Here is a 13,844-nt window from a genome sequence, read left to right as displayed (position 1 = left end):
CACCCTACTTTCCTGTATCCCGCCTCTACGCTTACTCCCGCGCTTCCAGCTGGCTTGGGGCAAAAAGCAGTTGAGAGCAGGTGAAAATACTAGACTTGCTGCACCTGCAGATCTTGCTCCAGCTACATCCTGGAGAGTAGTACTCATGAGTGGGAGGCTGGAACTGAAACACAACAGGTGAGACCCAGCAGTCTACCTCTGGGGCTGCCGCCAGTCTGGACCTGAGAGGGGGATGCAAGGAGCCCACCTGTGCAGCCAGCAGAAAAGTCCCCCAGCGCCGCTGCTGCTCCCTGGCTGCAGACCCATGAGCTGCCTCTGCCCCTGCCCCCTGCAGCGGGGCACTAGACAGGGGCAAGAGCCACCCGCCGCAGGTGGGAGAGCTCTGACCAAGGGTGGCCGGACAGGGGATGTGGCTGCTTGCCCCAGGAAACGCCTCCCAAGGCACACGGGAGGGGTCTCTGCCCCCAGCTGGGCAGATCTGGGATACATCTGCCTTCGATCTGCCTGCAGCAGCACCCCCTTTCCCGGCCTGGGCAAGCTCCCAGCAAAGTTACTGCTGGCAGGTGGGCCCCAGGGCTGCTCCACTGTGGGGCACACTGTGGCAACCCCTCACTGCCCCCTATGAAGGAGAAGAAATGGCAGCACTTGCCAGAGACCTGGGAAAAGAGTGCTCTCCCTGGTGAGCTGGAGGCACTTGGGCCAAAGTAGGCTGGGCATTTTCCTCCCTCTCCCAGGCACAGCTGCCGTCAGCTTAGACTCCTCCTCCCCTGAAGCTGCCCAGGGGTCCAGCACCATAGCTGGAGCTGCCACATCTGAGCAGCCCTGGGACCAAGCCACACTGTGGCTAGAGGTCCTGCCTCCCAAGCTGCTCGGGGTCAAGCCGCTCCGGAGCTGGGGGGAGGGAGGGGCTCGGGGCATCACGGCTGCTCCACATGGCTGGCAGCTGGAGTAGGAGGCTCCCCAACCCACCTATAACTTGGCCCCCACCTGCAGGGGGAGCCGGAGGTGCTGGCTGGAGCAGAGGCTCCAGCCACCCACTTCCCCCAGTCGGGGAATTCTGCCATCTTCCCAACACCCCCTATATACACAAAATTCAATTTACATGGAGGTTGCCCACGATGCAACCTCCACGTAAATCAAGGGTTTACTGTACTTATAACCAACTATAGCAAGTACTGCTTATGACTGAAACATACTTATAAACACCTATTAAGCATTTCTTAACCCTGTATACATTATTTGTAAATGGAATTTCAATATAAAGACATATTAAGTGGTATCTTAAAATTCATTTGTTTGCAGGTGCACATTAAGTATTATGTGAATGCAGATTTAGTGAACCATGATATAGATCATTAATAAAGATTTTCAAATTCCTAAGGAAATTGTTGCAATTTCTCTAAGAATCTATGAGCTGTTTGAATCTATGAAACAGTAGAGAGACAAGATACATTCTGTATAAAAAACTACCCAGCTCATATGCAAATAAAAAATTTAATCTTTCTTGGGGGAAAAAACCAACAACAACAACAACAACTCCTCTAAAAGACTTTGTATCAGACCTTGATCGTCAATGTCAAACATGCAAATATGAAATTCAGTAGGAGAGAAAAATGTAAGTTAGTGGTCAGAGGACGGGAAACTAAATGTTAGGTCTCTTTGGTTTAATTCCTAGCTACACGCTGGCTTTATAATCTTGAGCAAAGTTTTATTCTGCGTCCATTCAAATCTAATCAGAATTCTACTACTGACTTTCCGGGAAGCAGAGTGCTCTACAAGCAGTGTATTGGGTATTCTGGAACTAGGCTCAACTTCTCCTCTTGAAGCTGTTCTATTTAACATAAATGGCTAAAAACTTGCAGGCCATGACTCTGTCATGGAAACTTTTAACACACAAAGAAACTTTGTTGCTACAAGTTTCTGTGGCCAGGTCACAATGCTGTTCACTCAGATTTACTATGGCTGTCACTTCTGGCTTGACCAAATTTCACTCAGCTGAAAGGGCCAGTCTTCAACAGATTAGCTGGATGTCAGAGTGATCCCAGAGTTTTGCCAATAGAAAGCCCTCCTCTTAGTTACCAACAAAGTCAACACCATGGCAAAAGTGTCTGAAATATCAGAGGTGGACTGCGGAGCCTTTCTGGCTACCACATAAAGTTACACAACTAACATTCAAAAGTGTTCACAAGGTCTCAGTGTTGACCTGGCAGGTGACTTCAGCTTTGAATGGGATGAAGAGTGGCATTTCTGCAAGTGAGGAACGTCCCACTTTGTCCAAGGGGGCCACTGATAGGGATAGGCTAGTACAGATATGGGTATGTGGCTAGTATGGGTCTGGTCACAGGGCATACGCCAATTCTGGGACTTCGCCAGATGATGCAGAATAGGAGGATGACAACTCTGACTTAGAATCAGAGCCCCAGCATCTCAGCAAAATGGGCGGAGACGCACCTCAGAGAGGCAGCTCAAGTCATCTATCATGCAGAACAAGGCAAGAATCACACTCCCAATGAACACAGTACTGTCTGGATGGAGCATGTCAATGCTGCAGGCAGCATTGGTCCTAGAGTCAACAGTGGTACCAAAGCACCCAACTGCATCAATGCTGAGGATGATGACAGCCCCCACAGCAACATATGAGGCATTAAATCTAGCAGGGCCAAAAGTAGTCCCAGTAATATCTACATGCCCGTGATGTCAAGTATCAGATGGGTAGCAGTGTTAGTCTGGATCTGTAACAGCAATGAAGGGTCCTGTGGCACCTTATAGACTAACAGAAAAGTTTTGAGCATGAGCTTTCATGAGCACAGACTCACTTCATCCGATGCACTGAGTCTGTGCTCACGCAAGCTCATGCTCAAAACTTTTCTGTTAGTCTATAAGGTGCCACAGGACCCTTTGTTGATGCCCATGATGGAGAGGGAGCATTGAGATGAAGAGCCATGAGGAATGAAGGCTGGAGCCACTGCCACTACAGAGGCTGCTGAAGGTGCAAGCATTGCAAAGTCCTGGACCAGCAGTGAAGATGGAATGGAAAGGCAATGCCTGGTACCAGATAATACTCATTGGTAATGAGGACTCAATGGACATCTGAAGGCTGTAAATGGAGTCAACAATACGAAGTTTCTGCATTTGGTACCTGTACCATCCCACACACCAGAACTGGTACCATGTCAGTCTGTGCTTCTCCTAGGGAGGCAAACCAGTCGCCCTGCAACCTGGCGCAGTCCTTATTGGTCTTATGAGAACTCTCTGAACCTGAGGGGCATCTTTACCTTAAGGATGGCCTCTGTATCAGGCCACTTCACATGAAGTGCTCAAGCAGATGCTGCTTGAGAAGGTCCTGTGCCACCCAAGTCCACTTCCTAAATTATCTATGGATTGAATAATGCTCCACAGGATGGGCTTTGCCAAGACAAAGTGAGTTCATCAGGAGGGGGTTGATAGTGGGGCTTTCCCCTCCACATGAAGGACACCATTTAAGTTCTGGTGAGCACATCAAGGAAACACTATCAACAATCTCTACTACCCACAGACTAACACTACCTTATATACAATGTTGTGTTTAAAACATCACTGCGGACATAATCACCCCGAGAGTCAGCAACAGCATGCTTTTGGCGGGAAAGGGCTCTGTGAGGAAAAATCCTCTCAGACACAAGAAGTTTCAAATTGTCATAGCCTGCCAGCTAGCAGCACTCCAACGGTTACTTTTTGACCTTTAGCTCCCCCGGCAACTTGAAAAGGTTCTATCAGATCATCCATATTCATGAATCATGGGTACCCTAGAGTTGCATGCAGTGCTCTGATTGGGTGGGTCTGGAGAACTTCCACAACCTTCCACCAAAGTGAGGACCTGTTTGAAGACTCTGCCTGCATGCTAATACTCTCATACATATTCATGAGAACATTCTATAAAAGCAGGGCTTGCAGCCCATTCTGCAGCCCTTGACAAGAAGGTGTGGTTCCAAGGAACATCCACCAGTCCCTAGGCTAGCCTGAAAAGGCAAAGAGAAGAGCTGAGCACTGCCACTTGCCCAGAAGCGCAAGATTGCCCATCACCCACGCTCCTGTGGCAAGCAGCGACAGCAGCATCAGCAGCAAGCGGTGTCCCTGTGGGGAAGCCACCAGCTGTTGAACTGGCCTGCACTTGTGCAGGTACTGCGCGGCTGGCTCAGTGAAACCCAGGGCCTGCCATCACACTCACCGGACCTGACTCATTTGCCAGACATTACACATCGATTAAGAGAAGTATCCTCAGTGACAGGCCTGTGCTTTGTGTGGAGCCACAGACACCACATCCCCACTCCAGTCAGTGGCAACGGGATACCCAGTGGGGGAGCAAGGTTGATCCCCTTGCTGTGTCCCTGCCTGGCAGGGTAGAGTCACTACCCGGGGGCCTGACCCAAAGGTCGGGCCTTGCTGGCCTCTGGCTGGACTCTAATTTAAAAAAGGACACTTAACAAGCTTGTTCAATTTAGAACTGTTATTATTATTATAATTAATTGGTATTTATAGACAGGGTTTTTTAATGTCATTTAATTAGTTAAATTATTAGACTTGTTAGTAGTAAATAAGATACATTTGTTAAATTATTTTAGTATATTAATTATAGATATTAGTTGTTAGTTAATAATATTCACTTATGGAGGAATTGGTAGTCGCTTGCTAGCAACTTATTACCAAAATACACACTAAGGTGAAGGCGTGGCTTCCCTTCTTTCCTATTTTCTTCTCTGGCTCAATAGAGAGGGAAATCCTCCATTGGCCATAATTAATATTTGGATCGGAGTAGCGACCTGATCCCGGTAGGGGTAAGAGGAGTAACGCCCTCCCCCTCCTTTATTTTAGAAAAGAACACATACATATTTATATAGTTATTAATATTTATATATTTATTATATTTATTACTTTCCTTCAAACCTACCTCTATACAACAACCTACCTCTACCCCTAATTTATTTGAAACCATGTCCCTTTAGTGTTAACAAGAACACCTTGTTTTTAACTCAAGTAAGTGTGTACTGTTGCTAAAATAAGAACGTGCAATAATATTCCATTCCTTCCTTAAGAATTAATAAACTTATTGTAAGTGTACGAAAAAAATCCGGTTGTCTGTCTCATCGCTCCTAGCTCCTGCCTGCCCAAAGGGGGGTTCAGTGGGGTCCGGGTCAACCGAGTGTGCACCCCGTCATAAGTCCGCGGAGGTGGGACCTGGGACCTAAAAGGTGGTAGGGGGTTGCTTTGTTGCATCCTCTTGCCACCTGAGGAAGGCCTAGCTTTGCTGTCAAATTTGCGGTGCTGCTGGAGAGCCTCCCTTAGCATACAATAAACAAGGCTAAAACTAATTGCACCCTTCCCCCGCTAGGTACTGACAGGCTAAAGTCTCCAGCTACAGAAGGCTGGATGCACATACCCACATCTACTTCACACACATATGAGCTATTAGGAAAAAAGTTGAAGGTATGAGGAATTAAATCTGAATAACACTTAAAACACTCAAGAAGGACAAAATTAGAAAATTAAAAGTGAGGTCCAAAAAGACAGGAAACTGGAAAACAGGTTCAAATAAATGAATTATGTGGTCTAGGTGGCAAGAAATGAGGATGATTTTCACAGTAGTATTTTGGCTTCTTCAGATTCTTTACACCTAACTCTCCAAGATGGTTTCTTCCACAGCTATCAAAGATATATAGGACTTGATCTCTTTCCTACCAAAATCACTGGCAAAACTGTAAATGCCCCCTGTGGATGTAGGATTGAGCCACTGGTGAAACTAAGAAAAAGCACTAAATTGTTTTGGATTTGCAACCTCTACTTACACTTCTCTAATGGATCCAGAATGAAATTTTTTTTGACTGAAAGACTGCTAGTAAAGTCTATTCTGATCTTTAATTTCTCCAACCTACGTTTTTGGAAACAATTCAATCCTTACACTGATCAGATTGTAGGCCTTCATTTACCAACAATCAAAAATTACTCCATAAAAACCAGCATTCTAAATTTTCTTTGATTATTATATGCCAATAGGACAATTGTATCTTGATAAAAGGCAATACTTCAACAAAAATAATCCTAAAAATTGACATAGAAAACCTCCGAGAAATCTGACACGCTAAAAGAGTTAACTAAGCAGAGGAGCTCAATAGAATTCTGTGATTGAACAGGTCTGTTGCTAACTAGACAAAATATACTGAGACTAGTTCTCCCTGATGACTTCCAATGATAGAGAAAATTACTTTAAACACATTTATGCATTTGAACAAATCATATTAGGTATGCTTTATTAACAGTTGCCTTTTATACAACATCCTTTCCAACTTTCTCCTAACAATAAATCTTTTTAGGCTGAAATTGTATATCATGTGTCAGAGATCTGATCTACATATAGCAGTGTTTCCCAAACGGTATTCCCTGGAACCCCAGGGTTCTGTGAAGAGAAAGTAAGGGCTCTGCAATAAATGTCCATTATAATAGCTGACTCCTCTGAGGCTCCCTGCTCCACCACCACTGAAACAGTAGAACTAAATTTAATAGGTTTAAGGGACGGCAGGGATCCGGACATTAAACCTATTGAATTTAGTTCCATTATTTCAGTGGTGGCAGGGCAGGGAGCCACAGATCACTCGCAGCGCTACCTGAGCGGCCACATCCCTGCAGTGGTCACAGCTTGGCTCACCCCTGCCAGCAGAACACCTCCATGACAGCATTCCTTCTGCTGGGTGCATGTGGCCACCCAGCATAGGCTCCCCAGCAAGCACCACAGATGGGTTAGTCCCGGAGGCCAGTTTGGGGCTGAGGCAGGTAAATCCTGGCGGTAAGGGGGAGTTGGGCTAAGAGTTTAGCCTGAAGATGGAGGGAGTCATGGGAAGAAGGGGTAAAGCTGCAAAATAGGGGGGCAGATTTGGGTGCTGAGGTGGGTAAAGCCTGGAGATGCGCAGGGCAGCTTTGGGGGGCCAAGGGAGGTAGATCCTAAGAATGGGGTTCCTCAAAATTCTTTCAAGTTTAAGAGGGTTCTGTGGCCAAACAAAATTGGGAAACACAGATATAGGATGGAGAGCAGCTGGCACCAGAGGTCTCAACCCAGCTCTGACAGTCACTTAATGTTTTCATAAAGCTTTCTCCATTGACAATTAGGGACAGTACTACTTATCAAATGGGTAACATTAATATGAGAATTAGTTAATGATTTCTACCGAAGTACAGTGAATATTTATATTGCTATGCTATGCAAAAGTTAAATTTTGGTTTTACCACATGTACCAAGTATGATGCAGCATATAATTGCACCGACCAAGGAGCAGAAAAAAACACCTTGTGACTGAGACACAACATGGCCCTTTACTCCTAGGATGGGAGGAAAGGGAAGTAGCAATCTGAACCAATTTTCTGTCACAATTACTTTCCCAACAGCACAGCTGCAAAGGTTAGCTCGTAGAAGGGAAAGACAGAAGCCTCCCAGAAGCTGGTTGTTTTTCCTTACCCATGCTGCAATCTGCATTATTGATAGCACAGCTTGTGCAGAATGACAAACGGGGCATCTTCTGCTTCTTTACATCACTGTGCAGATGTCTACAGCAGCTTATGATTGCGTTCATTACTATAAGAGTGATTTACCTAGGCAACTGCACAAAAAAGGATACACCTAAGAACTGATTCTTCATTTCCAAGTTAAACAATTTAGTTGAAAATCCACCCAGTGCTTTCTCTCAGAAAACTGACTTCATTTCAGTTTTATTGTACAACAGCTGATTTAAAAAAAAATGCAAAATAACCACTTACCTGGTCAACATGAAGAAGTCCACAGTGCATTATATTGTAGAAATGAGTTAAAAAATCTCTGTTTGGAGAAACATCTTGTCTTCGCTTCATTGTATTACAAATAAGCTTATAAGCGTGTAGTTTGCCTTGTTTGTATTTATCAGTCAACATGGTTGCCTACAGTTTTATTTTTAAAAACAAACAAAAAAAAACTTACTACACAAATGAACAGGTTAATATTATCATTGTTCTGTATTATATAAATTTCTCTTATTTACCAAATGGTTTATTGCATTTACCTTGAAAAGCCATGGAGTTAGAATTCGCAGTGGTGGGATTAAAACTGGTGGACAGGGTGAAGTCAAGTTATCAGCTGAAATACCAAGATTATCTCTTATCTGTGATTATTTAAGAACACAGAGACAGTATGTCAGAAAACTATAGGTTTTGATCCAGTCTCAAATTCTTGCCCTATCAAGCTTGTTCCTAAAGGAGCATCTTGTACCTTTGCCAAATTCTGCCAGAGTTCACATAAGTAATCAAAAACTTGTGCATGAATTTCAGGGTCTATAATAGTGTTGACATCTCCCAAAATTCCTAGCATTCGTCTCCACATTACAGTAGCAACATCTGCATGCCATCCTGTAAGAGTTCCCCCTGCCATCACACTGCAACATTCTGATGGGAATTCACTAGTTTCTGAAATGGGAGAAAAAACATACAATAAGAATGACCTTTGGTAAAGTATAATAAGGTTTGATATTTAAGTAAAGAATAGTTTTATTGAAACAAGTAAAAATGGAGAAGGGGGATAAGTCAATTTCAGATACACAGTTCTAGCTATGTGTAGCTAGAATCAACATATCTGAAATTGACTTACCTGACTGCCTTCATTAAGCGGGGTTGACAGGAAGAGTTTTTCTTGTTGACTTCCCTCACTCCCCGCAACAGCAAGGTGTACAGGGGTCGACTTCCAACCCCAGACAGATGGATTTAGCGTGTCTTTACCAGACATGGGAAACTGAACTCCAGAAGATTGACCCTGACCGGCTCGATCTTCAGTGCAGTATAGATAAGCCCTAAGTAGCAAAGATAGTGCTTATAGAACTAACCACTTTAAAACTGAGTCACCCAATCTTGTTATTAAAATTAATTACACCTTTTTCTTACTAAAGATATTTAATTTTTGCTTTTGATTCAATAAAGCTGCAAACATCCACAATTCCTCGCTCCAAAGAGCATCAAAAAATTAGGTTTTTGGCTTTAAATTTTACTCACTAAAGCAGATGGACCTTCTTCTTCAGCATTTATGATGATTGAGTCTTACTAGCAAATTAGGAAAGAGAACACCGAAGGAAGTGTGAACTGCTGTATCTTGCCACTAGTCCCTTCCTACTCAACTAGCGAGACCCTGTAGCCTGAAAGCATCACATAAGATGCAGTTCTCTCCACTCAAAGTAGCGCAAATGCAACCTACTGTTCCAGATGGCAGATAATCGATTTACTTTTCTTACCCAAAAATCACAAAACAATACCCTAAAATAAAGTTAAAATTCATAAATATCAACTGATACTTAAACATTAAAAACTGTCAATTATAAATGCTATGCACAAGTGCTTGGAAGTCAGAATATTTAATGCTGTGGTTTCTCAAAAAAAACACACCACTATGGTCACATACCTCAGCTGCCATCCATCTGTAGTACTGTATGGTGCAGTATAAAAATCTTATTTGAACTTCATAAAGTGTACATTTCTCAAAGAGCTAATGAGGTTTGATTTGAATTTTTGATACAAGGATTGGTTTCTTTTTTCAAAATTCCTAGGATTTTAAAGTGTTCAGGACACTCAACTGGAGCCAAATAAAATAAATAAACAAACAAACAAACAAACCCATAAGTACTGAAGCTGGTTAGAAAGCAGAATTTCCACAGGAAATTCCAAGATTTCATAAATAAACTTTGCTCTGAAAAGGTAAAAAATAATTTTGGAAATTTCTTGTAGAATGGACGTTTCAAAATTGTGTTTTGAAAAGTAAAAGAATCTTCTATCTTTTCAAAATATTTCTGTGGCTCTCCAAGCTGGCTGGAGCCTTGTTAGCTTGCTGTGTGAAACAGGGCTCCCAGGACAAAGCCAGAAGACTGATCTCTGAGCAAACACTGGGGAGGCAAGCTGGAAAAAAAAGGGAAAGAAACCAGCCTCTCTGGAAGGCAGGGTTTCAAAATAAATGTCCTTGATTTCCACTGATATTTTGTCAAAATTTTGTCATAGAAAAATGTTCCCTCAGAAAATATCCAACCTCTCAACTTAATTCACATTTAGTCAGCTATATAAGGCCCAGAACTTCGAAACCATTGGTATGTAGTAGCTCACATTGTGACATTATGGTCAGATTTTCAACACATCTCAGCACTGCAACATACTGAACTAGTTTTTGAAAATCCGGCCACTTCATTAGATGCCAAAATGGAATCTCAGCTCTCTTAAAAATCTGGCCCTAAGAGGGAACCATGCTTCTTTTAAAAATTCTGGCCTGCAGTGGCTATGAGAAAACAGTATTCATTTTGCCTTTCCTTTTTTTTTTTTTTTTTTTTTTTTTAAAATACTGACATTTCTGTCTATAGCGAGTTGTGGAGGAGGGTCTAGAATTTGGGTAAGTGGTTCATATATAATATGCTGGTGGAAAATACAGCTATGTGCGTTATATTAGATATTCTCTACTATGTTAACTCCATACGAGTTTGTTGTGCATGAAATGTGAAGGATGGGTAAAATTAATTCATATACAGTCAAAAAAAAGTTACTTTTCCATAACAATGATAGATTCTTGGCTTTCAAAACAATTAAATGGGGACCATTTAGCCTAAATTAAGAGTTTGTGTAAATAATAAAAGAAAAAAACCAGATATTCTAAAATGACATAAGCAATGAAGCATCATTATATTTATATGATGCTGTAATGGATTAGTGACAATGCAGCTCTAGAAAATGCTGCACACTACAGTAGATTGTTGTAATTTTAAACTTAAAGAACAATTAAAAGGTTTTTGGATTCATAATCCAAATAATTCACCGAGAAGCAACTGCAGTCAACACACAGAAGTCCCAGGGGGTTTTGTAATTTTTAAGGGAATTATTCTGCTTCATAAATTTCAAAATCTGTCAATGTAAACTAATATAAAAGACTTCTATAAGGCTACTCCACACAGAAGGGGTACTAGCTATTAATTATATTCCATTGAAAAAGAAAAAAACCAAATGTTAAGTTTTCTTTTCCATATATTGCCTAGGTCATCTGGTGTCTGTAAAACAGAATGGTGGAGTTTCTCATCCAGATGCAGGTCCTTCTGCTCAATATGATCTGCATTCAGAGTGGCCGGAGAGGGTGTCTGTGATCGGGATCCAAGAGCAGACTGGACTGGAGAAGCACTTTCAGAGCCTGTAAATGCAATTTTTCAAAGTTACTTTAAAATATTTCTTCAGACTTCTGAAAAGTTTTCTAAACTTAACATTAAAAAAACCCCCTGAGCTATTTGTATAATCATATCTGGCCAAGAAATGATATACTACAAGAGGATGTCCACATGAAGAATGCTGTAAAAGAAGTCATCAGTAAGCGATAAACTGATACTAAAACATAAGAATGTATTAACTGGCAAATGTCTACATCAAGTGAAAATACCTTTAAAGAGAACTTATTTTCACAGACAACACTTTAATGTTCTCCACCAAACAAGTTTCGTGCCACTTTCCTTCAGCAAAACCTCAATTCATAAAAAAATAAATATTCAAGCATATGTTTAAATCCAACTGAAGTGAATGTTTTTCTGAACAGATATGGATTTTACACATAGGCTTAATTCATATGGTTGAATTAGTGCTCAAATAGGGCAGAGAAAAATACAAAGAAGCAGCAAACTGTAGTTAAATAAAAATTCTTATTCCTTCAGCTATCAAAGACAATAAATTCTGTGCTGGGGAGCAATGCTTCAAAGACAACTTCTTGTTTGTTATTTCTTGGTGTCTGGTCAAATTATTGCCTAGTCTCCACAACTGGCAGGCCTGGGAAAAGAGAGCAAGTGCCTGTCGTATTTCAGTTCTGCTTCTCTTGCCTCACCTTGCCCCAAGTCAGGGGCTGCAAAAGATCTCTGTAAGCAGCAGAGCTGTGTTAGGAAAGTAGCAGAGAACATGGGAAATATGTGATTTAATCACTGGCTTCCCTATGCATAAATAAAATAGTTACAATAAAAAGACTGAAATTTCTTAATTTTAAAATTTAGACAAATATAGCCTATATATGCGGTGTCATGATAAAAATGAGTATGTGCGTGCACGCGCGCACGCACACACCCATTAGCTTATGAAAGAGTCATACCACTTTTTGCTATTTTACCTATACATATTTGGGTTATCAGGTTATAAATTAATGGGCTAATGAACAAGCATATAAAATAAATATTCTCTCTTGAAAAGTTAGACTTATTATACCCAGAAAGCATTAAAGAAAATTCCCTGCCTAGAAACTGGAAAGCTAAGCTAAGAAATTAATAAAAACAAACATCTTCCCTGAACAAAAATGGATTATCCCTACAATGTTGGCTCAATAAACAAAACCCAAGGTAGAGGCTGCTACAAAATCCTCAGAATGGGTGGATCTATTATTGTTTGCAAATTTTATTAGTTAGGGAGCAACCCAAAACAATAATCCAAAACCATAAAGAAAATGTCCACAATTTTAGGTAAACTAAGGGCAGTAAAATTAATCCTCTAACATTTCCATGCCAAGGAAAGAATTAAGGCAGCAAGAGTACAATTGAATAAAGCCACTATAGTTTATAAACATGGAGGGATGTAAGAAAAAGATGTTCAGCGAAGCTAGTACCATGTTTCTTTGAGCATAATGAAGACTTCAGAAAGGGGAAATAGAGTATTTAAGTTCCTCTGCTGTAAGCAGAGATGTCTTCACTACGTCTGAAAATGCAGCAGGGGTTTGTTATAGAGACCCCGCAGCCCAGGGTACAAATGCCCTGTCACCAAGATGAAACTGCAAAGAGGAATGCATGTTTGATCCTTGGCTTACAACCAGCATAGTATTACATAAACAGGTAGGGAACAAGTGATATGAAACTAGCTGTGGAATTCACAATTCCTGGCCCTAGTAAACTCAGCAGATAATTCCTCAGAATGCACCTTGGAGAAGAGATTCCTTCCTACACAGGGGAACCAGCTCATTTTAGACTCATAACCTAATTCTTAAAAGGCTAATTCTTGCCATATTAAAAAGGATGGGAAGAAGAGAAAAATCTAACATTTGCACGAACAGGGATTTTATGCAGCACATATGTTGCTGTTTTATATATTAAAAGGCACGAAATTCCATAACACACAATACTGAAGGCATGTAAGACAGGAGTGTCTCAGGAACCCCTTGATAAACTGATCTGAAAAAAAGTATTTTACACTAGTGTACTTTAAGGACTTATTAATATTAAAAATAGTTTTTATAGTAGTGATAAAAATTAGTTGGTAACACTTTATGAGAGAGATTGTATATTATGAGCTCACGCTTTTCCATATGATTAAATCTGTAAGTTTTCCAAGAAAAGACTAAAGATGTACCTAACACTTCCTGTCACTATTTGCTGCTCATAACTCAGAGAGTTTTCACCTAGTCACTTTATTTCACTCAACAATTTTAATAAGGATATACATTAACACAATACCTGAATTCTAAATAGCACTGTACAGACAAAATACATTAAATTGAAAAGATGCAACCTGTATTCTTCAGCATGGATGGTAAAAATATTTGAAATGACAATATATTTTTACAACTACTTTACCAGTAATAGTTGCAGCTTCAGCGGACAACGGCTGCTGGTTAAGACTGCTTGTTTCAGAATCAATGTGGAGTGTAGTTAGACTAGCCACTTCCTGCTCTTCTGCACTCTGCTGATGGCCTGAAACTGCATCAGTCTCTGTGGAAGCTTGTGTCCCAGCATCAGTGCCAAAACTGAAATCTGCAATAAGGAAAAGAACTATGGGGTTAGCCAAAACATTGATAAACATAGGCTTTACAGAAT

General features: G+C 41.2%; 1 protein-coding gene across 9 annotated transcripts in view; it reads right to left on the bottom strand.

Moving 5' to 3' along the window:
• RALGAPA1 (Ral GTPase activating protein catalytic subunit alpha 1) overlaps nt 1–13,844 on the bottom strand; it is a 211,800-nt gene that overhangs the window by 103,804 nt on the left and 94,152 nt on the right. For all 9 annotated transcript variants that reach the window (XR_012645924.1, XM_074996838.1, XM_074996842.1 and 6 more), the window contains 5 exons: nt 13,605–13,781; nt 11,048–11,200; nt 8,267–8,460; nt 8,061–8,159; nt 7,783–7,938 (listed from right to left, as the gene is read on the bottom strand). Coding sequence is in view for 8 of the 9 variants with exons in the window: in XM_074996838.1 (XP_074852939.1) it covers nt 7,783–7,938; nt 8,061–8,159; nt 8,267–8,460; nt 11,048–11,200; nt 13,605–13,781 (779 nt within the window). In the remaining variant the exon portion in view is untranslated. The remainder of the gene's footprint in view (nt 1–7,782; nt 7,939–8,060; nt 8,160–8,266; nt 8,461–11,047; nt 11,201–13,604; nt 13,782–13,844) is intronic.

Source organism: Carettochelys insculpta, chromosome 6, assembly GCF_033958435.1.
Source record: "Carettochelys insculpta isolate YL-2023 chromosome 6, ASM3395843v1, whole genome shotgun sequence".
Lineage (NCBI taxonomy): Eukaryota > Metazoa > Chordata > Testudines > Carettochelyidae > Carettochelys > Carettochelys insculpta.
The sequence above is the reverse complement of the archived record's forward strand: the minus strand, read 5'-3'. Positions and strand labels throughout refer to the sequence as shown.